At 45.3% G+C, this 25,971-nt stretch overlaps 2 protein-coding genes across 2 annotated transcripts; both read right to left on the bottom strand.

Moving 5' to 3' along the window:
• Positions 1-14,671: 14,671 nt before the first annotated feature.
• Positions 14,672-15,652, bottom strand: LOC141021967 (probable ubiquitin-conjugating enzyme E2 23). Its single transcript, XM_073497834.1, has one exon. It carries the CDS (start codon positions 15,650-15,652, stop codon positions 14,672-14,674), a length of 981 nt encoding a protein of 326 aa, XP_073353935.1.
• Positions 15,653-17,277: 1,625 nt separating this feature from the next.
• On the bottom strand, positions 17,278-18,420 carry LOC141021552 (uncharacterized). Its single transcript, XM_073497375.1, has 3 exons — positions 18,060-18,420; positions 17,764-17,981; positions 17,278-17,660 (listed from the first exon to the last, which is right to left on the bottom strand). Exons 1-3 carry the CDS (start codon positions 18,313-18,315, stop codon positions 17,382-17,384), a joined length of 753 nt encoding a protein of 250 aa, XP_073353476.1. The 5' UTR covers positions 18,316-18,420; the 3' UTR covers positions 17,278-17,381.
• Between the last annotated feature and the right edge of the window lie 7,551 nt (positions 18,421-25,971).

Genomic DNA, 25,971 nt, shown 5'->3' on the forward strand with positions numbered 1-25,971 from the left:
CCACAGCACGCAGCCACCCCTCGTCCCTCCCACAGCTCGTAAACCTTAATAAAATAAAATAAAATAAACTATAGTAACTACAATAAATAAACCTTAATAAATTAAGTAAAAATAGCAGCAGTAAAATAAATAAAAATAGCAGCAGTAAAATAAATAAAAATGAAATAATTAAAGTAAAATACATAAGTAATTAGAAATAAAATAAATAAGTTTTTTGTTGTAAGTAGAAACAAAACAAAACAAATAAAGCAAAAGAGAAAAAAACAGAGGAAAAAAATTATGCCACCTACTAGGCCACCACGGCCTGAATACGACTAGAAACCCATCCATGGGCCAGGATTCAGGCCCGCAGAAGGCCCAGTAGGCCCACAGGCAAATAGTGACAGAATAGGCCCGTAAGCCTGCATTTGAGAGGAGCTCGAAGTGGTCAGCGCAGCTGCGCTTATAAACCACTGTCGAAGCCTCTCGGCTAGCGAGGTGGGACTAAACATCCCACCGCACCGCGCCAGTTCCAGCACAAGGCCTTTGGTCCCGGTTGGTGCCACCAACCGGGACTAAAGGGGGCATTGGTCCCGGTTCGTGGCACCAACCGGGACCAAAGGCCTTTAGTCCCGGTTGGTGCCACCAACCGGGACCAATGAGTTCCCTATATATACCCCATCGCCACAGCAGAGCACTCCAGAGTGCTCTGTTTTTTCTGGCCGGCGAGGGGAGGGCATTTGGGTGCTTTAGCTCACCTCCTATGCACATGAGGTGTTCGATGAAATGTCTGAGCCACACTAGTTAATCTTAGTCCTCTCGAAACTCGACCTCCGAGCTCCATTTTCCCCGAGATTTGTCTAGGTTTAGCGGTCCGTCACGTCCCGTCCCTGTCTTCACCGCCGTCGATCGCCCGCGCCGATCTCGTCGCCAGCACCACCGTGGTGAGCCTCTTGTTCTTATCTTCTTTCTGAAAGGAAAAAATTCTTACTTTAGATAGTTAGTTGTCTAATTTTGTTACTTTTATTATTCCTTCTTATTACGTAGTGCGATGGTTTTGGTATCCGCCCCCGTCGGCCCTCGTCCTGTCTATGATTCGGATGTGGTATATATTATCTTTTTATAACTATTTGGTTCATTTATTGTTTATGACAAATATACCGACCAACGTGACATAGATTTTATTTATCTAGGAGGTGGTTGAACTGGAAATTCTAACCGACCCTGTTGTCGAGAGGTTAAATTTAGTTGAAGAAGAAAACAATTACTTGAAGGAAAAAATAAAAAAATTGAGGAGGAGAAGATGATATTGGAGTTGCATGTTGCGGATGTCGTCGATGATCACAAGATCAAGATGGATGCAACGCGCTTGAAGATTAGAAAGATTAGAAAATATGCCATTCATACCGAGGCTTGGTATCATTATGCCGTTGGATCAATTGTTACCTTGGTTGCGATTATGATCGCATTTGTTTTCGCATTGAAATGTTTTACATAGTTTCAATGTATGGTTTAATTAATTAGATGCTCTAGAGAGCTATATATATATATGTTGTTAGATGAGAACTATGTATGTACTTTGGTTCTAATGTGATGATGAACTTCTATTAATTTGGTCACTTAATTATCTATTCATGATGTTCTGTAATGGTTTTTGACACACTTAATTATATATAATGCACGCAGGTGAACCGGCAATGGATGTACGGTGACAGACACACCTCCGAGTACATTAAGGGCGTGCATGATTTTCTCGAAGTGGCTGAGGCAAACAAGCATAATGGTTTTATGTGTTGTCCATGCCCTATATGTGGGAATACGAAGTCTTACTCTGACCGGAAAATCCTTCACACCCACCTGCTTTACAAGGGTTTTATGCCACACTATAATGTTTGAACGAGGCACGGAGAAATAGGGGTTATGATGGAAGACGGCGAAGAAGAAGAGGACGATGACAACTATGTGCCCCCTGAATACGGTGATGCTGTAACGGGGGAAGCTGCTGAAGATCAAGAGGAACCAGACGATGTGCCCAATGATGCTGCAAGGGGGGAAGCTGCTGAAGATCAAGAGGAACCAGTGCCCGATGATGATGATCTCCGCCGGGTCATAGTCGATGCAAGGACGCAATGCGAAAGTCAAAAGGAGAAGCTGAAGTTCGATCGCATGTTAGAGGATCACAAAAAAGGGTTGTACCCTAATTGCGAAGATGGCAACACAAAGCTCGGTACCATACTGGAATTGCTGCAGTGGAAGGCAGAGAATGCTGTGCCTGACAAAGGATTTGAGAAGCTATTGAAAATATTGAAGAAGAAGTTTCCAAAGGATAACGAATTGCCCGACAGTACATACGCAGCAAAGAAGGTCGTATGCCCTCTAGGATTGGAGGTGCAGAAGATACATGCATGCCCTAATGACTGCATCCTCTACCGCGGTGCGTACAAGGATCTGAACGCATGCCCGGTATGCGGTGCATTGCGGTATAAGATCAGACGAGATGACCCTGGTGATGTTGACGGCGAGCCCCCCAGGAAGAGGGTTCCTGCAAAGGTGATGTGGTATGCTCCTATAATACCACGGTTGAAACGTATGTTCAGAAACGAAGAGCATGCCAAGTTGATGTGATGGCACAGTGAGGACCGTAAGAAAGACGGGAAGTTGAGAGCACCCGCTGACGGGTCGCAGTGGAGAAAAATCGAGAGAAAGTACTGGGCTGAGTTTGCAGCTGACCCAAGGAACGTATGGTTTGGTTTAAGCGCGGATGACATTAATCCTTTCGGGGAGCAGAGCAGCAATCACAGCACCTGGCCCGTGACTCTATGTATGTATAACCTGCCTCCTTGGATGTGCATGAAGCGGAAGTTCATTATGATGCCAGTTCTCATCCAAGGCCCTAAGCAACCCGACAACGACATTGATGTGTACCTAAGGCCACTAGTTGAAGAACTTTTACAGCTGTGGACTGGAAACGGTGTACGTACGTGGGATGAGCACAAACAGGAGGAATTTAACCTGCACGCATTGCTGTTTGTAACCATCAACGATTGGCCCGCTCTCAGTAACCTTTCAGGACAGACAAACAAGGGATACCACGCATGCACGCACTGTTTAGATGACACTGAAAGTATATACCTGGACAAAAGCAGGAAGAATGTGTACCTGGGCCATCGTCGATTTCTTCCGACCAACCATCAATGTCGAAAAAAGGCAAGCATTTCAAAGGCGAGGCAGATCACCGGAAGAAGCCCGCCATGCGTACCGGTGATCACGTACTTGCTATGGTCAATGATTTACACGTAATCTTTGGAAAGGGTCCCGGCGGACTAGCTGTTCCGAATGACGCTGAGGGACACGCACCCATGTGGAAGAAGAAATCTATATTTTGGGACCTACCCTACTGGAAAGAGCCAGAGGTCTGCTCTTCAATCGACGTGATGCACGTGACGAAGAACCTTTGCGTGAACCTGCTAGGCTTCTTGGGCGTGTATGGGAAGACAAAATATACACCTGAGGCACGGGAGGACCTGCAACGTTTGCACGAAAAAGACGGCATGCCTCCGAAGCAGTATGAAGGTCCTGCCAGCTACGCTCTTACGAAAGAAGAGAAAGAAATCTTCTTTGAATGCCTGCTCAGTATGAAGGTCCCGACTGGCTTCTCGTCGAATATAAAGGGAATAATAAATATGCCAGAGAAAAAGTTCCAGAACCTAAAGTCTCATGACTGCCACGTGATTATGACGCAACTGCTTCCGGTTGCATTGAGGGGGCTTCTACCGGAAAACGTCCGATTAGCCATTGTGAAGCTATGTGCATTCCTCAATGCAATCTCTCAGAAGGTGATTGATCCAGAAATCATACCAAGGCTAAGGAGTGATGTGGCGCAATGTCTTGTCAGTTTCGAGCTGGTGTTCCCACCATCCTTCTTCAATATCATGACGCACGTCCTAGTTCATCTAGTCGACGAGATTGTCATTCTGGGGCCCGTATTTCTACACAATATGTTCCCCTTTGAGAGGTTCATGGGAGTCCTAAAGAAATATGTCTGTAACCGCGCTAGGCCAGAAGGAAGCATCTCCATGGGCCATCAAACAGAGGATGTCATTGGGTTTTGTGTTGACTTCATTCCTGGCCTTAAGAAGATAGGTCTCCCTAAATCGCGGTATGAGGGGAGACTGACTGGAAAAGGCACGCTTGGAGGGGGGGACTCAATAATATGCAGGGACGGATATTCTTGGTCTCAAGCACACTACACAGTTCTACAGAACTCTACCTTGGTGACCCCGTATGTCGATGAACACAAGAACAGTCTGCGCTCCAAACACCCGGAGCAGTGTGACGACTGGATTACATGTGAACACATCAGGACTTTCAGCAGTTGGTTGGAAACACGTCTCAGAGGTGACACCACTGTTTGTGATGAGTTGTACTCGTTGTCCAGGGGACCATCTTTGACTTTATTGACTTACAAAGGATACGAGATAAATGGGAATACATTTTACACGATCGCCCAAGATCAAAAGAGCACCAACCAAAACAGCAGTGTCCGCTTTGATGCAGCAACCGAGAGGGGAAAGGACACATATTATGGTTACATAATGGACATATGGGAACTTGACTACGGACATGATCTTAAGGTCCCTTTGTTTAAGTGCAAATATCTGTCAGGAGGCGGGGTACAGGTAGACCCACAGTACGGAATGACAACAGTGGATCTGAACAATCTTGGGTACACTGACGAACCGTTTGTCCTAGCCAATGATGTGGCATAGGTTATCTATTTGAAGGACATGTCTACCAGACCGAGGAAAAGAAAAGATAAGGAAGCGAATACATCATACGATGAGCCAAAGCGCCACATAGTTCTTTCAGGAAAAAGGGACATTATGGGAGTGGAGGGCAAGACAGACATGTCTGAAGATTATGAAAAGTTTCATGAAATTCCTCCCTTCAAAGTCAAGGCTGACCCAAGCATCCTGATAAACGATGAAGATTATCCATGGTTACGGCGCAATAAGCAAATGACACAAGCGAAGAAAAAGTGAAGACTTTCTCCCGCAACTATTATGATGATACCATGCCAACTTTGTAATAGACGAGTATGATACCATTGTCCGTTTTGTACAAGAAGTGCATCTAGTTTTTGCACCCTCTCAACTTTCTTGCACATGCTATGTGGATGAAATGATGATACCAAGCCAACTTTCAACCTTTTCAGAGTTCATTTGAGATGCTTTTCAATTTTAGGGTCTTATAGCTCAAAATAATTAGTAAATGCATGAAAAATAACAGGCCAAAAATTAAAAATTATGCCACCTACTGGGCCACCACGGCCTGAATACGATTAGAAACCCATCCATGGGCCAGGATTCAGGCCCGCAGAAGGCCCAGTAGGCCCACAGGCATGTACAGAGAGGTTAGGCCCGTAAGCCTGCTTTAGAGAGGAGCTCGACAGCTCAGGCGCACCGCACCTTATAAACAGGTGCGACTCTCTCTTAGCTAGCGAGGTGGGACTAAACTCACCACCACGCCGCTGTGCAAGGCCATTGGTCCCGGTTGGTGGCACGAACCGGGACCAAATCCACCCTTTGGTCCCTGTTGGTGCCACGAACCGGTACTAATGAGGCTGTGGCCCCACGAGCACCTTTAGTACCTGTTCGTGGCACGAACCGGTACTAGAGTTTCTTACTAAGCAGTTTTTTAGTCCCACCTCGCTAGCTGAGAGGCACTAAGAGCGGTTTATAAGCCCTGAGTGCAGAGACGATGAAGAAGAGGCGCAATGCTCACGTTGCTTAGCTTCAAGCCTTGAGGAATAAGGTAGACTGCATCGAGCTATGTGCAGTGCAGGCTACACTATTCCGAAAGGCTTGAAGCAAATCAACGAGCATTGCGCCTCTTTTTTATTTTTAATCATTAAAAGCAAAAAGAATTTTCATAAAGAACTTTTTTTGATAGAAACTTTAATAGCAAAAAGAATTATCATAAAGTAAAATAAATAAGTAATTAGGAACAAAATAAAATAAAATAAATAAGTTTTTTATTGTAAGTAGAAACAAAACAAAATAAATATAGCAAAAAAGAAAACAAAAAAACTAAATACAGCAAAAAGAATTTTCATAAAGAACTAATGGCACTAATAGAAAGTTTATATTTTTTCTAAAACTAATGGCACTAACAGACAGTTTATAATTTTGCTGACCTAAAAGCAAAAAGAATTAAAAAATAAAGCAAAAAACAAAAGAAAATAAATAATGCAAAAAACATAACCAAAAAACTGGATTTTTTTTAAAAAAAACTGCCACCTATTGGGCCACCACGGCCTGAATACGACTAGAAACCCAACCTGGGCCAGGATTCAGGCCCGCAGAAGGCCCAATAGGCCCACAGACAGCACAGTGTGACATTAGGCCCGTAAGCCTGCATTTGAGAGGAGCTCGAGAGGGCAGCCGCAGTGGGGCTTATAAACCACTCCGAGCCCCTCTCAACTAGCGAGGTGGGACTAAACTTTTGGCCGCGGGCAGCGCAAGGCCTTTGGTCCCGGTTGGTGGCACCAACCGGGACCAATGCCCCCCTTTAGTCCCGGTTGGTGCCACCAACCGGGACCAAAGGCCGCCGCTTCCCGCCCTTTGGGCTGCTGAAAAGGGACCTTTGGTCCCGGTTGGTGGCACCAACCGGGACTAAAGGGTGGCATTGGTCCCGGTTGGTGCCACCACCCTTTAGTCCCGGTTGGTGCCACCAACCGGGACCAAAGGTGTGCCTATATAAGTCAACACTTGGGAAATTTTCACATACCTCGCGAGTTGCCCCCGACGCCGCCAGGCTGCCCGTGCTCGCTGTCGCCGCCCGCTCCTCGTCGCCGTCGCCCCGCGCCCTTGCCTCGACGGGTCGCCGCCCGGTGCTCGTCGCCATCGCCCTGCCCCCACGCGCCGCCCCGCCTCGTGCTCCCCTGCTCGCGCGCGCCGCCTCGGCGCCCCGAGCCCCCTGCCCGACCCGCGCGTGCTCGCCGGCGCCCTCGCCGCCCCCGCCCCGTTCCGCCCCCGCGCGCCGGCGCCCTTGCCGCCCCCGCCGTCGCCATCGTCCTAGCCGCCCCCGCTGTGAGAGCCGCCGCCCCGGCTCTGTTTTTTATTAGTTAATTGTTTTTTGATCATATATATATATATAATGTATATGTGTATGTATGTGGCTATATGTTTTTGTTCATATGTAGCTATATGTTTTTTTATTAGTTTAATTTTTTTGTTCATATGTGATGTATATGTGTATGTGGCTATAATGTATATGTGAACAAAAAAAATTTGTATGTATGTAGATGTTCAAAATGTATGAATATATATGTCAAAAATGTTTTTTTCTTCATAGAAAGTTTTTTGTTCATATATAGAAAGTTTTTATATATGACAATGGATATATATTCGATATATATGAGAAATGATGATACACATGGAAAAGTTTTATATATGCAAAAGTTACAATTTTAGAAAAGTTTTATATATCTAGCTAGGAAGGGAAGAAGAAGAAAAAGAAGGATAGGAAAGAAGAAAATAAGAAGAGGAAAGAAAGAAGAAGAGGAGAGGAAGAAGAGGAGAAATAAATAAGAAGAGGAAAAAAGAAGAAAAAGAAGAGGAGAAGAAGAAAGGAATAGAGGAGAAGAAGAAAAAATAGAAAATTTTCTATTTTTTCTTCTTCTCCTCTATTCCTTTCTTCTTCTCCTCTTTTTTTTTCTTATTTTTTTCTTCAATCCTCTCCTCTATTCCTTTCTTCTTCTCCTCTTTTTATTTCTTCTTCGTTTTCTTATGTTTTATCTGGTCTGTCGTCATCGATATATACCCCTCCCGATAACTTCAACACGAGGGGGGATAACTTCAACACGACGGGGGTCGATATACCCCCTCCCCGATAACATTATTTTCCTGTGTATATATGTCGTCGTTGTCGATATAACCCCCTCCTGATAACTTCAACACGTGGGGGGGGGGGGGGGGTCGATATACCCCCTCCCCGATAACATTATTTTCCCGTGTATGTATGTCGTCGTTATCGATATTACCCCCTCCCGATAACTTCAACACGACGGGGGATAACTTCAACACGAGGGGGGTCAATATCCCCCCTCCTCGATAACATTATTTTCCCGTGTATGTATGTCGTCGTTGTCGATATAACCCCCTCCCGATAACTTCAACACGTGGGGGGGGGTCGATATACCCCCTCCCCGATAACCTTATTTTCCCGTGTATGTATGTCGTCGTTGTCGATATATATAACTCCCTCCCAGATAACTTCGACATGATGGACGGTCGATATGTATACCCCCTCTCGACCGTGATAACTTATACCACGGGAGCACCCCCCGGCCCTCTCGCTCGACCAAAACTCTCGAGGACACCCAAACCCTAGAAAAAAACGATGTCGGTCTCCTACCCCCTCCCGCCGCACCCCTACCCTTGAAGCGTTGCCTAGGCCACCCCAAACCCGGAATAAGCTAGGTCTACGTTTGCACTAATATATCCACATGCTGTCATGTTTGTGTAATAATTGCCATGTTGTAATATTTGCAGAAACAATGGAGCACGGACGAGATGAGCAAGCAGAAGAGGTGTTGGGGGACATAATCTTAGCCGGAGGTGATATCTTGTCGTATCTTAACGACAATGATGGTCTGGAAGAACAGGGTGAAGAAGCAGGCTACGGTGATCGAAGAGTGGAGGAGGAAAGACATGATTATGATGGCTCCGGTGACCCAATGCTGGTGCAAGAAGGAGCCCGTGGTGACGGCTCCGGTGACCGAACAGAGTCCGGCCAGGTAAATATATTAGTTAAGCCTGTGCTGAATAGCTAATTGATGCATTCATTGTTTTGGTATGTACACATATTAATTAACACTCGTCTTTCTTCTTTTTTCTAGCCCTCCAGATCGAGCACAACTGCGGTAAAGAGACGAGACCCGAAGAGAAAGTTGCGCTCGGATGAAAGGTTTGAGATCACAGCAATCGCACGCGATGGCCAACCGATTGAACCCCTCCGGACAAAGGATGCTTTTGCTGCTCAGTGCGGGGTTCTAGTTAGGGACAAGATCCCGATCAGCATCCACCAATGGTATAAGCCTAAGAAGGAAGACCCTGAGGTGTCTTATGTCAATGATATGCAGAAAGATGATCTTTGGACTGAGCTAAAGGCAAATTTCACCCTACCGCCAGAGGAGGATCCGGAGAAGCCAGTTATAGAGCAATTAATCAAGTCTCATGCTCTTAAGAAGATGGCAGACCTATTCAGGAGGTGGAAGAATGAGCTGAAAACGTTTGTCGACAAAGAAGAGACACCAGAATTCATCGGCCGGTATGAGAAGATCAGAGATCACTGGCCCGCATTTGTGGCCCACAAGACATCGGAAAAGAGTAAGAAGATGTCAGCGACAAACAAGAAGAATGTTGCGAAGAAGAAGCTTCACCATCGCACGGGGTCAGGTGGCTACCTCAAAGCCCGGCCTAAGTGGGCCAAGTCTGAGAGGGATCTGCTTGATAAAGGGATCGAACCAGAGACAATGAACTGGCCAGACCGTTGCCGGACTTGGTTCTTCCGGGCTGGCGGAACCTTGGACCCTGTATCAGGGAGGTGTCGTTGGACGGACGAGCAACTTGCAATACCCGTGAAGAAGCTTAAGCACTATATCGATGCAGCGCAGCAAGGGACGTTCGTTCCAGACAGAGAGAACGACGAGCTCACAATGGCCCTCGGGAATCCTGAGCACCCTGGACGGACACGAGGCACGCCAGGCTCCGTTCCGTGGAAGGCTGGTTTTTCGGACGCGGGCGGTTACAAAACCCAGGAGAGGAGGAAAAAAGTGGAGCAAATCCAAATTCAGAAGCTGCACGAAAGGGTTCAAGCGCTAGAGGAACGAGACGGCAATCGAGATGCCGAAACTGCCCCCGAAGCTACACCGCCATCTCAGCGGAGAAGCAGCGTGGCTTCCACCGAGCTGCCTTAGCTGGAGCATGCGGCTCCTGCTAGCTACCCCATGGATGTTATCACGGAGTCTCAACATTGCCACCTTATGGCGGAATGGCAGAACTTGAAAGTCAAGGCGGCTGTTGGCTCTGTTTTACCTACTGAACCCGGCGCAACCTACCACTGCCGGCCGATTCCAGAAGGATATGCTAGGGTGATGGTGGATGAAATAACGGAGGGATTTGAGGAGCTCCAGCTTGACCACCCTACCGGTGAAGGGGAGACTTGGCTGGGTTCTGCTCTGAAGACTCCATGCCTATGGCGAAAGGAGCTCATCAAGCTTCCGAACTGGACGGCTCCGGCGAGTAAGGGCACTCCGCCTCCTCCTCCGCCTCCTCCTCCGGTGAGTGATCAGGGCACTCAGCCTCCTTCTCCGGCGCTTTGCGGCACTCCGCCTCCTTCTCCGCAGTGCCGGTGCGCCAGAGCAGCCAGCCTCCTCCTTTTCCGCCTCGTCAGCAAGGGCGGAAGAGACCCGCCGCCGCTGCGGCTGCTCCGGCGCGTCATAGTCCTTCTCCTCCGGCGCGTCATAGTCCTTCTCCTCCGCCTCGTAAGCAAGGAAAGAAGACAGCCGCAGCCACTCCGTCTGCTCTGCCGGCGTCTAGCAGTACAGCTGCCAGAGGCGGGAGGCAATACAGATTCGGTCCTTCTCTGAAGACTCCAGAGAAGTTACCATACGAGAGGACCGAGGAGGAGAACGCGAAGATCGTGCGAGCCGAAGTGAAGAACTTCTTTGAAGGGGTGAAAGCAAAGAAACATCCACCTCCAGAGGAGAAGGTAGATCCGGTGAAAGCAAAGCGCACTCTGGCTGCCCTGACAAAACCACCAAAGTCTTCGCCGAGAGGCAACTATGAGCGCGTTCTTGCAAAGACATATGCCGAAGCAGAGCGGTCGGGAAGTACTGTTAGTGATAAAAGGATGAAAGAACGACGAGCTGGGAAAAAAATTGCCCAGCTCGGCGAACAAGCGAACCAATCGTGCCCCCCGCTCAAGGTGTCAAAAGACATCGTCGCTAATGATCCGAGTATGATGCCCGGTTATAGCAATCTTGGAGATTACCTGCCCGACGATGTACATTATGAAATCATGGAGGTGGACGGACACAAATACCATTACGGGAAGCCTCTCGTCAAAGATGAAAGATCTCTAAGCACGATGATGCGAAGACTACATGATTGGTACATGAAAACCTGCAGAGAGTCTGATGGGATGAGTACTTTGACGCTGAGAGTTAAACCGGAGCATGACCTTGTTGGAATTGAACTGCTGAATGTTCCATTTGAGGATTTCTTCCAGTTTTACAATCAAAAGGCCCTCGATAAAACAATGATCACTTGCTACTGTCTGTAAGTAGTACTACTTCTGTCATTAAGTCTCTATATAGGTCAGCTCTTTCATTGCATGTATTTATACTTATCCTCACTATATTATGCAGATTGAAGATCGCCGAATTGAAGAAAAGACAAATCGGTGATATTGGGTTCATTAACACAAATCTCATAGATGCATATACGGTTGAAAAACATCCCAAAGAAGCCGAGGCCAACTTGCTACAATCGTTGGTATTAAATCAAAACAAAGATATAATACTCTTTCCTTACAACTTCAAGTGAGTGTTACTGTCTTGTGCATATTCGGTTTCCCTTATTAGTCCAGGTTATGGTAATGTAATTGATGACTTATGCATGCATGCGCAGCTTCCACTATATTCTCCTAGAGATTAAGCTTGAGCCGGGAGTAGTAACCGTCTTAGACTCGAGACGAAAAGATCCCCAGGACTATGTGAACATGACTCAAATGCTCGAGAACTAAGTTAAATCGATCATTATCCACCATATCAGCAACTTTGTTCATTTCCTGCTATCAAGTAATTGTTTTCTTTGTCTGGCAGGGTTTGGAGAAAATTCACCTCAAAAGCTCCGGGACTGCCGAAGAAGCTGCAATTTAATCACCCGAAAGTAAGTACTATAGTAGCATGTTCCGCGCATCTCCTAGTGATTCAAGCGCTAGTTTCATCAATACCATTTAGCATGCTTGCTTATCAGTTTGATTAACCTCTATTTCTTGCAAAGTGGTTGTGGCAGGAACCCGGGAATAATTACTGTGAATACTACGTTTGCGAGTCCATCCGCTACACGACCTGTGAGCGGGGCTACACTGAAGAACAATATGAAGTGCGTAAGCAATAATATTCACAATTTTATTTTATTACCATCATTTGTGTTGAGTTTCATTTATTCATATATATATATGTATTGACCCCCTTCTTCAAATTAGATGTTTCGGAAGCGGGATGAACTCCTAGCAGAAGATCGTATGCGAGGAATTCAAGAGGAATTGGCGGCATTCTTCCTTGACCACGTGACCGCTGGAAACGGAGAATACTATGTGGACCCTGTGTTCCTACAATTTAATTAGGAGATTGTATTGTAAGAGATAATTATTGTATATATGTAGCCGGTGGTGTCGGATAGATATACGAGAACTTGTTGTTCGATCAATATCTCGGAGAAGGAGAGGTGGTCGATATCACTTCTCTCTGTATGCATATGTTCATGACGATCTTATGTTTCCTTCATTTGATTACTAGCTAGCGTGTCTACTCCTCTCCATACGTATATAGTACGTAGCGTCGACCAAGCACGGAGATAAGAGAGGACACTTCTCTCTATTAATTAGCTAGCTAACACAATATATGAAACACCTAAATTAACCCCCCCAAACCCCTAAACCACCCCCTTTCAAAAAAAACAAAAACCTCAGCTCGTGCCAGCTGCCGACGCGTGGATGTCTATTGGTCCCGGTTGGTGACACCAACCGGGACAAAAGGCCCTGCCTATTGGTCCCGATTGGTGGCACCAACCGGGACCAAAGGCCCTCCTGCCTGGGCTCCCCGCACCGGTCACGTGGACGGCCTTTAGTCCCGGTTCGTGCAAGAAACGGGACTAAAGGGCTAGGGCATTAGTAACGACCCTTTAGTCCCGATTCCAGAACCGGGACTAAAGGCCCTTATGAACCGGGGTAAAAACCCCTTTTCCTACCAGTGATAGTACTCCGTATTTGTGATCTAAAAGATCTTATATTAGTTTACAGAGGGAGTATAAGTTAAGGTGCTTCGTGCATGCATGCGATAACGTTTGAGAATGGATTTTGTACTTCCGAGCGCATGCACACACGTTATCCTGGCCGCTGGTAGACAGCAGTACATCCTCGAGATACTAGCTAATCTCTGGCACACGAGTGCGTCTTATAGACAAGTTTCAATGAGAGAACAGCGGCAACAGTGCCAAAATTTGATGCCCGACAGCTATGCTAGGCCACTGTTCATGCATGTCAAAATCGATCGGATTGACATATCGAGAGGAACATGTAAAAGTAAGCTGAACACGTAAAACAGTAACCTGCTCATGCTCTGTACCATCTCCTGTCTCCCTCCAGTTTTCTCTCTTAAAAAATGCATGCGCTCTCTCGTTCTCTTTTCTCTCTCTATACTCCCGCTCTCTCTTTCTCTCTCTAACCCTCTCTCTCACACAACTCTTTTCTCTCTCTGTCTTCCTGCTCTCTCTCTAATCCTCTCTTGTGTGTTCTCTCTACTCATTACTTCTCTCTCACACACGCTTCAATCTTCTCTCTCTCCTTCCTCATTTCTGCCCTTTCTCACAGCTGCTCTTTCACTCGTCCCGATGCAAGCGTTGGAGCTTGTGTGAGGCAGCTTTTCACGTGTGGTAAGAGTTGAAAAACAGCTCATGTGGTAACAGTAGCATGTCCTGCCAAAAGTTGACACTTTGACTTGTCAACTCAAATGGCGCATCAGCTATAGCGGTCAGTCTGCGGTGCTGACAGCACCGTCCTCCCATAAGCTACTGCCTAGCACTGCATCCCTAGTAGAGAAGGAGTAAAAAAATCTAATTGACCCAGAAAACAGCCGCCAGGCTACAAATGACCTGCACTGTGACAGCTTGTGGCACGAATCTCTCGGAAATCGACGGACTGGATAACGTGCGTGGGTGCACTCGAGCGTAGCGGCACCTTTCCGATAACGTTTCCAGGTAGACAGAGACCGTGTTTGCAGCATCCAATTCTTGAGGAGCACCGACATCGTCCTCCTCCACCCAGCCAGCCATTTCATCCCGCAGTTGCATGTAGCTCTCCTTGTTGGCGACACTGATCTCATGGGGTAACACCTGAAACATTTATATGGAAATTACGCAATTATATTTAAGTCGAGTATTAATGCCCTGCGTGCTGCGTGTCTATACCATCGACGTGCTGCCGTCACTCCACTTGACTTGGACGTGGCCCTCAAGTAGGTCAACAACGCGCCCAACCCATGGAACATCGGCGGGGGTGCTCGTGGCCTGTGGTTGCTGCGCCGCCAGTGTGCTTCCGGTGACGGTTGATAGACGAACGACGACGTCTCCATAGACAACATAGTGGTCAGGGTCCCTGACCAGATCATAGGCACTCACGGTATCGTCACACTCGACCTCCAAGCTGCTGGCCTCGTTGCCGGGTCGCGTTGACGCCGCCTTGAACCACGACAGGTGCACCATGTGGTCTTTGTGATCCACGCTTCTGACGACCCCGACGCGCCTTGTTGATCCATTGGCGTCATCTCCGGCAGCATCATGGACGGCGTCGCTAGGAGCGTTGTCAACAACGTGCTGCCCAGGAAAGAAGTCGTGCTCCATCATCACTCATAGGGGTACCCATAGGGGTGGAGGTACGTTGATCTAGCCCCATACTGCCGCGTGCCGTCCTGCCACAGCACGTCGACGGTGGTGTTGTGGTTGGCAACGGTCATGGTGGGCAGCGGCGCCGAGTGCGCCTGCAGTGAACTTGCGTTGTGCTGCTCGACATCGTCGTTAAGAAAGCAGCGGTCGCCTAACGCCCAGCGGCAATCGGACGCGGAGCAGTAATAGGTCAGGCTGCTAGGGTGCTGGTGAGTAGGAGGAGCTGACTCCTGGACGAGTTGTTGCTTGGTGCCGTGTTGCGCCGACGCGATCCAGTAAACGGAGACGCCGGCCATCTCCACGTTGACCACCGTGCCTATTTTGTGGTCCGGCTTCCAGTGGCCGTTCAGCCACCGCGAGCCTTCGAAGGAGCCGCTCGTGACACGCCCCCCAGGGTAGAAGGGGACGTTCGTCTGGGGGAAGTGATGGACCTTTTTATTACTCGCCGACTTTAGCACCTTGGGCCCCGCGTCGGTGACCCTGCACACAGCGCCGTCGTCGAACAAGACGTCGACGTCCACAGACACCTCGACCACCCGGCCCAGCCATGGCCCGGACAAGACGTAGTCGCCGAGGCTGAGCGCTCTGACGCGCCGCACGCCGGCCGTCGACACTCCCAGGATCTGCTTGCCCACCTTCCCACGGCCGTCGATCTGGGCGACGTGGAGATCGGTGGCGACGCCGGTGACGACGCCGATTTGGCCACCGGCGTCCGTCGTCGACACCACGAACTGGCCGACGTGGATGGAGCTTCTTTCGAGGACGGGGATTTCATCAGCCTTCTTGGTCACCATTGTGCCGTCGAGGCGGAACAGCCTATACGTGTACGTGTCGTTCTCCGTGGCATACGAAATCACCAGGCCGCGGTCGATTATGCCACGCTTCGAGAGGAATTGCACAAGGTCTAGCTGATAGACATGGCAGCGTACCGCGGCTTCCATCTCGGTCATATTTTCTTCTCGATCGATCGATCGATGGGTGCGAGAATGTTGGGCAGGACCATGGTCCACCCGAACCCACGCTTGGAGACGTTGATCCCTGGACACTGTTTCTATGGATTTGTGTATGGTTGAGTAAACAATGCATGGCGGGAAGAGTTTGGGTGCTAAACAATGCATGGCGGGAACAGTTGGAGGAAGCTGGTGGGAGTGGTCATGCATGGCGCGAGTTGTTTAGTCTAGGTCATGAGCTATGAATTGCTAAGCAAGCCTACTCAATTGTTTATACACTAGGCAATACAGTAGTCAGGTGCATCGGGCATGGCAATGGCTTCTTCATGCATGACCAACTGTTCACTACTTGTTTATTTGCTTGATATGCGTGACAACTCTGCCCCCAAGAGCAGCATTGATTAGGCTAAGGTATCCGATGCAATCATCTTCCTCACCCCAGACCTCCTCCTCCTTTCATTTATCCACTATAAGGCTCACAAGGTCTCAAACATAGTTTTTCTCCAGAAAGGAGTGCGCCAGTGCGAGTGTGTGACTGCGTTCGCGGCCATCGGGACAGTGCAGCCTCGCCTGCCCGGGACTGGTCTAATACGGCGGCGGACCTTGGTATGTACCTAAAACAACTTGCTCATGATGTTCTATCTCTATTCTTGCCGGTTCTAGTTAGCCGGAGCTCAAGATGTTCTTTCTCTGTTCTTCGTTCCGTTTGTGTACATGGATACGACTGTAGTTGGGCGAGGAAGAAGCGACTAGAGTAGAATGTAGGTGAAAGCGTCCTCAGTTCAGAGATAGAAAATAGACAAGCCGGTATACAGTAAGAAATTATGGGAGAAATTCAGCGGTAGAAGTACTAAGAATAATACCTTTTTTGCTTTATAAATAAACTCCGTGTATCCAGAATAATACGTTGTTGCTTTATTAATAAACTCGATAACAAATAAATAACCACACGTATGCATCTCTGATATCTGTTGATAGGTTTGTGGTCACTAGTAGAAAAAGGGCCTATTGTCCCGGTTCGTGAGGGCCTTCTGTCCCGATTTGTGAACCGGGACTAAAAGGTCGTTACTAATGCCCTTGGCCTTTAGTCCCGGTTCTTACACGAACCGGGACAGAAGGTCCTCCACGTGGCCGCTGCGGCCAGCCCAGGACGGAGGGTCTTTGGTCCCGGTTGGTGACACCTACCGGGACCAATAGGCATCCACGCGTCAGCATTTCAGGGGCTGGGGTTTTTGTTTTTTTTTGAAAGGGGGGGGGGGGGTTTGGGGGTTTTGGGGGGTTAATTTAGGTTGTTATTAGGTAGCTATTAGAGAGAAGTGTCCTCTCTTATATCTCCATGCTTGGTTTACCAACGCTACGTACTGCTATGCCTAAACATGGCTTAGATTGAAGTGAAGGCAACATGTGGTGCATGTCGAAATTATACTAATCCGGACTTGATCAAGTTTGTATTGTACTACTTTCGACACGCACCACATGCATGTTGCCTTCACTTCAATCCAATCCATGTTCATTTCACCCGCTGATATATAATAACTCTTCATGCACGCATCATGCATCATCATATATAATAACAAGTCCTACTAATCATCATCATACAACTTCTACTCGTTATTAATAACAAGTCATACGATCATCATCCTCACAGTCATCGAACCAACCCTACTTAATTGTTCTTAGCACATGATCATCAGTATTAGGTAGGACCGAAATACCCTTTTTAAGGTAAAATAGCATAAAACAATATAGACCCTGACTCTCCATTATGGAGAATGGAGATCATCCTGTCTCCAATTCTTGCGCCTCGCTTCCTTTTGCTTCCAAGAAGCTCCTTGCGACTGTCCATACATTTTTTCCATTCTTTGATTTGCATGTCTCCACTTCTTTTAGAAATCCGGTATGGACAGTTGAGATTCGTAGGATGACCTGGTTGTATATTCAAAACATCAAGCCTACCATTCTGATACATCAAATGAGGCACACAATCCTCTGGGATTATCTGTTGAAAAACATAGTAATATCTTCATAGTTAGCAATGATAATGCACTAGTTTTAGAACTATGCAAAATATGCACGGATGTCGTAATAGTAAGAAATCTTACCAGGGTATCTCCATAGTAGTTACCGTAGTTCACCACGTGCACTAGTGGCACGTATGGAGGACCATAATGATGAGGAGTTTGATTGTAGATATTGTAATTCTCAATATCAGTACAAAATCCGACCAGATGAGTTTTCTCCTTATAAGTTAACTCAGAGCCATCGGTGTAGTAGGTTCTGTCTACCATGTTCCGCACATTGTTTGAACAATCAAAATAAGCTGTCAATGAAAATAAGCTGTCAACTAGTTTGAAATGAACAATATAAATTAGCTAATAACTATGTTTGAGAAACTCACATAGCGGTAGAATTGGAGGCGTATCAACAAGGACCCAAATGTCCATATTGTCTTGCTCGATGTCAGGATCACCAAGATCCATGGTGACAAGCATACCCTCATCAAAACCATACATCTTGCAAAATGCTTCCCAATTTTTGCAACCAAAATGGGTTACGCTCTCAGAATTATACAGATTTACTTCAAAATCTATATCATGATTGGTCCTTAGGTGAATTTTCTTTGTTTCCATACTTTCATGGTCTTCAAAACCCATCCTCTCCAAGACGTAGCGTCTTGCCTGGCATGGGATAAGCTAGCCGAATTGTAAAAGATGAAAAGTACACGTTGAAATAGTTGAAGTCGTGCTTAATTACGAAAAAATAACACTTGTCGTCGTTGCGTACCGTTTCAACATCGAAGGTCTCCTCCAGCTTAATACTGAAGCGCCGATCTTCGTCCAGGTGAGGCCTGTCGCACTGACCTTGGTCGTCGTGGCACCAGTCGCACTCCCCCGGGAGACTTTCGTCGTCCGAGTACGATATTTCCTATGTTCATAATTCAAATATTAAACATCTACAATTAAGTATATGTACTAAAAAACCTAAGTTAGATCATTATTATTCATCACGGGTTGACTATCGGTTTGTCGAGTCTTTTCTTGAAAACTCTCAGCTCACGTGGTGTATACATTCGACTGTTGGTGATGGTCGCTCCTCCCTTTGTCCCCTTGTGCATTACACCAAAATGTCTAGCACACGGGAACAAAGGAGAAGCGACCCCCACGACAACAGTCGGGATTCTTCGTCCTCTCATATATATATGGTGGAACTCTCCCTCACTGATTCCTCTCTGACATTTGCGACCGTCGGTGATGGTAGCTCCTCCTTTCGTTCTCGAGTGCATTACACCAAATTGTCTAGCACACGGGAACGAAGGAGAAGCTACCCCCACGACAACAGTCGGGATTCTTCGTCCTCTCATATATGGTGGAGACTCAACAGACTTACAGTCAACCCAAAATATCGTTTAATTATCTTTCTAAAAGAGGATTTTGCTGGTCTCACCTCGATGTCAAAGGGGCGGTGACGGGGACGACGGCGGGGATGATGGAGGGGCCGGGGGCTCCTAGATTTCTGCAAAAACAAAAACCCTATAAGCTATCAACTAATCATAGTGCTCTCCAATTTTAGCATTCAACGTAGGATCGGAGTAGTTTTCCACTCTGAGCATTCAATAAGCAAAATCAAATCACAAGATAAAGTAGTATTCAAATTAGGATGCATTCAATTATAAGCAAAACTACATCATCTCCATGTGTCCGTACATCGTCGAATATTATCACTAATACACCTCGAATACTATCATACATATAGCATCGCTAGTACAGCTAGAACAGTAGCGCCCGACGGGTATCGGCGCGGGCGGTGGACACCCAAAGGGACGGAACCATCACAGGATCATAGCTCCAGTGAGATCCCTGAAGAACCTGCCAGGTATTGTCGAACCTGCCCTCCAACGCAACCATGTAGCGACGGACGTGCTGGTCCTCCTCGCTGACACGGTGACGTACCACCTCCGCGGTGTCCGGAAGCCTCGGCACCGTCACTGGCCCACGCGAGCGCCACCAAACAAGGATCGGGTCAACGACGGGCTGGTTCCTCACCAACCTACGCCCACCGGAAGGTAGCACCTCCCAAAACCAGCCCGGCGGAGCCCAGTCCCGGACATGGCCCCTCTGATCAAGCCGGCCTCCTCCGCCGAGTCGACGACGAGGATGCGGGATAGGCATCGTCGACGTCGATGCGGGAATAATTGCTTTAACTAAAAAAACAAACTAGTTCTATTAATTTCCTTGCTAAAAATAAACTACTTCTATAGTAAAATAAACTAGTTTTGTTAAATCAACTAGTTCAACTACTAATTAAGCACTTACTATAAATAAAATAAAGTAGTTTTATTAATTAATCAACTAGTTCAACTACTAAGCACTTACTATATGTAAATAAAATAAAGTAGTTCTTACTAAAAATAAACTACTTCTATATATAGTAAAATTTAATAAAATAGTTCTATTAATTAATCAACTAGTTCAACTACTAAGCACTTACTATAAATATATAAAATAAAGTAGTTCTTACTAAAAATAAACTACTTCTCTATATAGTAAAATTTAATAAAATTGTTTTATTAAATCAACTAGCTATTTCAACTACTAAGCACTAACCTAAAATCGATATGTACTAATAATTAACCTCAATAAAAAATTAATACATATATGAAAAAACGTATATAAACAAAAAAATTGTATGAACATTATATTCATACATACATAGCCACATCCATTCATCATATAGCTACCACACACACACACACACATATATATATATATATATGAAAAAATGCAATGAACAAAAAAATAATACAAATTATATGAAAAAAATAAACAGAGCCGTGGCGTGGCGGCGGCTCACCTCGGGCGACGGAGGGCGACGGCGTGGGCGGCGGAGGGCGGCGGCGTGGGTGGCGGAGGGCGACGGTGACGTACGGGCGACGGCTCGGGGGCGCGCGGCGGAGGCTGACGGCGACGACGGCGGGGGGCGGGGGACGACGGCGATGGGCGATGGCGTTGGCTCGGGGGCACGGGCGACGGCGATGGCGGCGGGGCAGCCTGGCGGCGTAGATCGAGCTCGCGGCGTCGTCGGGCGGGGGAAACTGACGATGGAAATCTGAAAAATTCCTAAGTGCTGGCTTATATTGCAAAGGCTTTGGTCCCGGTTCAACGCACAAACCGAAACCAATGACCACCCTTTAGTCCCGGTTGGTGGCACCAACCGGGACCAAAGGCCTCTTTTCACCAGCCCAAAGGGCGGGAAGCAGAGGGCTTTGGTCCCGGTTGGTGGCACCAACTGGGACCAAAGGGGAGCATTGGTTCCGGTTGGAGGCACCAACCGGGACTAATGTGCTGGCGCGGTGCGGTGCGGTGGGAAGTTTAGTCCCACCTCGCTAGCTGAGAGAGCTCAGCACCTGTTTATAAGCTGCGTTGCAGCTCAGGTGCTGAGCTCCTCTCTAATATGCAGGCATCACATGCCTACCTTTGTCACTGCCATGTTGGGCCTATTGGGCCTGCGGGCCTGGATCCTGGCCCATGTGCAGATGGGTTTCTAGTCGTATGCAGACCGTGTGGCCCATTAGGCGGCATTTTTTTATTTTTTCCAGTATTTTTTTGTTTTTTGAATTATTTATTTTCTTTTGATTTTTTCTTTATTTTTTTATACTTTTTGCTTTTAGCTCAGAATAATTATAAACTTTCTGTTACTCCATTAGTTTCCAAATTTGAATAGTTTAAATTTTATACGGAAACTCGTATGTTACAAAGGGATTTCATTTTTTAAAACTTATTTGAACTCCTGACTTTTTGTGTGTTCAAAATGCACCATTCAAAGCCACATCATCATTTTTCAATCCTTTCTGACTTCATTTGTTATTTTTCATGCATTTACTAATTATTTTGAGCTATAAGACCCTAAAATTGAAAAGCATTTCAAATGAACTCTGAAAAGGTTGAAAGTTGCCATGGTATCATCATTTCATCCACATAGCATGTGCAAGAAAGTTGAGAGGGTTACGGCAAAAACAGGATGCACTTCGTGTACAAAACGGACAATCTCTTTCAAAGTATCAGGATTTCATACGGAAACTCGTCTGTTACAAAGGGATTTCATTTTTTAAAACTTATTTGAACTCCTGACTTTTTGTGTGTTCAAAATGCACCATTCAAAGCCACATCATCATTTTTCAATCCTTTCTGACTTCATTTGTTATTTTTCATGCATGTACTAATTATTTTGAGCAATAATACCCTCAAATTGAAAAGCATTTCAAATGAACTCTGAAAAAGTTGAAAGTTGGCATGGTATCATCATTTCATCCACATAGCATGTGCAAGAAAGTTGAGAGGGTTACGGCAAAAACTGGATGCACTTCGTGTACAAAACGGACAATCTCTTTCAAAGTATCAGGATTTCATCCGGAAACTCGTCTGTTACAAAAGGATTTCATTTTTTAAAACTTATTTGAACTTCTGACTTTTTGTGTGTTCAAAATGCACCATTCAAAGCCACATCATCATTTTTCAATCCTTTCTGACTTCATTTGTTATTTTCATGCATTTACTAATTATTTTGAGCTATAAGACCCTAAAATTGAAAAACATTTCAAATGAACTCTGAAAAGGTTGAAAGTTGGCATGGTATCATCATTTCATCCACATAGCATGTGCAAGAAAGTTGAGAGGATTACGGCAAAAACTGGATGCACTTCGTGTACAAAACGGACAATCTCTTTCAAAGTATCAGGATTTCATATGGAAACTCGTCTATTAGAAAGGGATTTCATTTTTTAAAACTTATTTGAACTCCTGACTTTTTGTGTGTTCAAAATGCACCATTCAAAGCAGAGACTGATTTTGAATGGTGCATATTCAACACATAAAAAGTCTGTAAAGATCGCCAACCCCAACATAAAAAAATTAGCATAGATACGCTTATAGAGAAAATTCAACCTAAATTCATAATAAATTTCTATGAATTTCAGAGAAACTCACTGTGAATTTAGGCCAAATGCCCTGTATAAGGGCATCTATTTTCATTTTGAGAGGAGCTCAACAAGGTAGAGAGGGACGTGTTTTTTTTTCTCTTTTGCTTTATTTGTTTTGTTATGTTTATACTTACAACAAAAAACTTATTTATTTTATTTCTAATTACTTATGTATTTTACTTTAATTATTTTATTTTTATTTATTTTACTGCTGCTATTTTTATTTATTTTACTGCTGCTATTTTTACTTAATTTATTAAGGTTTATTTATTGTAGTTACTATAGTTTATTTTATTTTATTTTATTAAGGTTTATTTAGTTTTATTTATTTTATTAAGGTTTATTTATTTTATCAATATAAAAAAATGAACATAGATGCGAATATAGAGAAAATTAAACCTAAATTCACAGTAAATTTCAATTTACTGTGAATTTAGGTGAAATTCCCTGTATAAGGGCATCTATTTTCACTTTAAGAGAAGCTCAACAAGGCATAGAGGGACGGGCTTATAAACTGGTGTGAGCGCCCTTCGGTTGGCGAGGTGGGACTAAACACTGGCCGCAATTAGGACCAGCCCTTTAGTCCCGGTTTGTGGTATGAACCGGGACTAAAGGGTGGTGGGCCAGGAGCGTGGCCCATTGGTCCCGGTTTGTCCCACCAACCGGGACGAAAGGGTCCGGACGAACCGGGACCAATGCTCACATTAGTCCCGGTTCGTGACTGAACCGGGGCTAATGTGAAAACTGCCCTGTGACCTAAGCCCTGTTTTCTACTAGTGGGTCTTGTATTGAACAAATCATGGATATACCAGACTGGTCGGACGAGGATTTTGAACGCAGCGATGGCAGTTGTCCGACATCCAGGTGCTCCACAAAACTCGTATTCAAGGTCATATCCTCCTTTGATGATTTCAAAAGGAAAATTGTTAACGAAATGGGGTTTGAAGGTTTACTGAAATTCCCCTTGCTGAACAAACTGAACTTGAAGTTTTCAGTATGGTTGCTGAGCAAAGTGGATGAGATTAGACGTATGATAATTATAGATGGAAGTAGGCAGTACAAAATGAGCCCTAAAGATGTGAAAAACGTTTTCGGCATCCCATGCTCCGGAAGGAGGGTACTAGAAAAGATTTCTGATGGCAAGCAGGGCATAGTTTATTTGATTAGGAAGCGTTTAGGCATGGAGAAGAAGGATGGTCATAGCCTCAAGGCTGCACAAAAAATACTAGAGAAGCAGTATAGGAACCCAATGTCACAAGAGGAAATAAAAGTTTTCAAGACAGCTTTTATAATCTTCATAGTTGGGCATCTACTTGCACCTTCTAGCAAGCACGATTACGGCACCTTTGCGTATTGGCACGCACTAGAAAACACCGATGAATTACAGTGTTGGAACTAGGGAGAATTTGTCCTAGATGCACTTTGTCAAGCAGCAACGAGGATAAAGAACGAGTTGACCAATGGAAGCAACATAAGCTACATAACGGGATGTACATTGTTCCTACAGGTACGCATTAACAATTCTTTTCACATAACATGTTTCTTTCGAACGGACAGTTCAGTGCGTTTAACTAATACTTGTTTTTTCAGGTTTTCTATCTGGACAATGCCGACCTTGGACCGATGAACATGGACCAAGGTATTCTTCCAAGGATATCAGTATTCAACAATGATATACTGAAAAACATGATTCAGTCTGACAGGAAAGTAATGGGCGAAAGATCTGAGCCTACATTCGGCAAATCGTTGGTTAGTTCTTACTCTCTCGAATTGTCAAGTTAGCTTGGGGTTAACATCCCTCTAACTTTTACTGTATGAACCAAATGCAGCCAAGGAGCAGTGTTAACCCTACCACTGATGGAGAAATTTGGAACGCAGCCTGCAAACTTGCAGATGATATGAGGTTACCGATAATGGTATGAACATAAGGTATTATGTTTTTTGAATACTTTGATAAGGTACAATCATTGTATGCTATGATAATTGTCATTTCATTTTTCGAGCAGTGCGGTGCTAGTATTTACAGAGAGCTAATGACCCATAATCAACGTTGTGCTGAGAGACTAAATAAGATAGTTGAGTATGAGACAGTGCAGCTAATTGGTAAGTTAGGAGCTTTGGGAAAACAATGGAGGCATGTAGATAGCTCAACTAAAGACGGAACTGTGTACGACACTTATGAGCAAGATAGGGATGCAGGAAGAAAGAGAAATAAATCAAACAACAGCGGCTCCTTGAGCACAAGTAAGTTTTCAAGATTCTTATTTTGTGTCCGCATAGCTAGACAGAAATAAATATGATGATCAATGAAAACTCCATTCTCATATGTGCAGGAGAGAGCAAGCAAAGAGGTAAAAGGGTTGTCTCTTTTTCTCAATTCTTGTCGTCTCGTTCGCCAAATGGGTCGACCAAAAAGACAAGACTTTTTGAGAATGATGACCAGAGACGGCTTATAGAAGACTGCCCAAGTTTCAGTTTGGGAATTGATTTTGACAGCCCGGTTTCAGCGAAGAATAATGATGCAGATAATATGATCGGAATGACAACACCTGAACCTACAGTGGGAGGAGCAATGTCAATAAGCCAGATTTCACCTCCTCGATCAAGGAGAAGCCCATCAACAAATAACTTACTGGAACAACAAATGTATGTATATGAAAGAGACACTAGGTTCATGGACACGGTGAATCTAAATGCGAGGACTCTGGAATTTGACATCAGCTCTTCATCATTCGTCAAAAGAAGGGCTAGATTGTTAAGTACGAACTAGCGACAATGTCAACCGGCACACATATGGCATTATCAGCTCGATATATGCAAGAATTTCAAACAATGGTTGCAAAAAGTCAACGACAAAAACACATGTGAGAGGTAAATAAGTTCTCCATGCATACATCGATTTTTGAAAAAGAGGTAAACCATGTCGAATGAACTTTTTTATTTTTTGATTCATTGATATTCACTGTTTTAAATCGGCATGCAGCTTGTGGATTATGCACTACAACCCGAGGTATATCGAGATCTCTGCTGGCACAGTAAGGAGACACTTGTGCATGTTCGAGGACATGGAACATGATTTCTTTGACATTGTAATAAGAAGATTCAAACAATATGACAAGGAAAGGACAAAAGAACCTCAGTCTTCCATTGTGAAACACTTCATGGAATCAGACGTTGCGGTAACTAATCACCATCATTACTTTTCAAATTTTTTGCCCTGTACAACTTTCAGGCTATGACCATCATTACTCATCCTTTGTTTTTTTGTTTCAGACATGCATAATGGCTCAGCATTCAACATCAGCGTATTTAGCAGTAAGGGAACAGTTCATCG

Source organism: Aegilops tauschii, chromosome 4, assembly GCF_002575655.3.
Source record: "Aegilops tauschii subsp. strangulata cultivar AL8/78 chromosome 4, Aet v6.0, whole genome shotgun sequence".
Classification (NCBI taxonomy): domain Eukaryota; kingdom Viridiplantae; phylum Streptophyta; class Magnoliopsida; order Poales; family Poaceae; genus Aegilops; species Aegilops tauschii.

Excerpts from the sequence above, each read along its gene's own strand:
- LOC141021967 (XM_073497834.1), bottom strand. The coding sequence starts at position 15,652 with ATGGAAGCCGCGGTACGCTGCCATGTCTATCAGCTAGACCTTGTGCAA.
- LOC141021552 (XM_073497375.1), bottom strand. The coding sequence starts at position 18,315 with ATGGGTTTTGAAGACCATGAAAGTATGGAAACAAAGAAAATTCACCTA. Across the intron at positions 17,982-18,059 it reads GCCTCCAATTCTACCGCTAT|CTTATTTTGATTGTTCAAAC; the intron begins GTGAGTTTCTCA and ends TTTCATTGACAG. Across the intron at positions 17,661-17,763 it reads ACTACTATGGAGATACCCTG|ATAATCCCAGAGGATTGTGT; the intron begins GTAAGATTTCTT and ends GTTTTTCAACAG.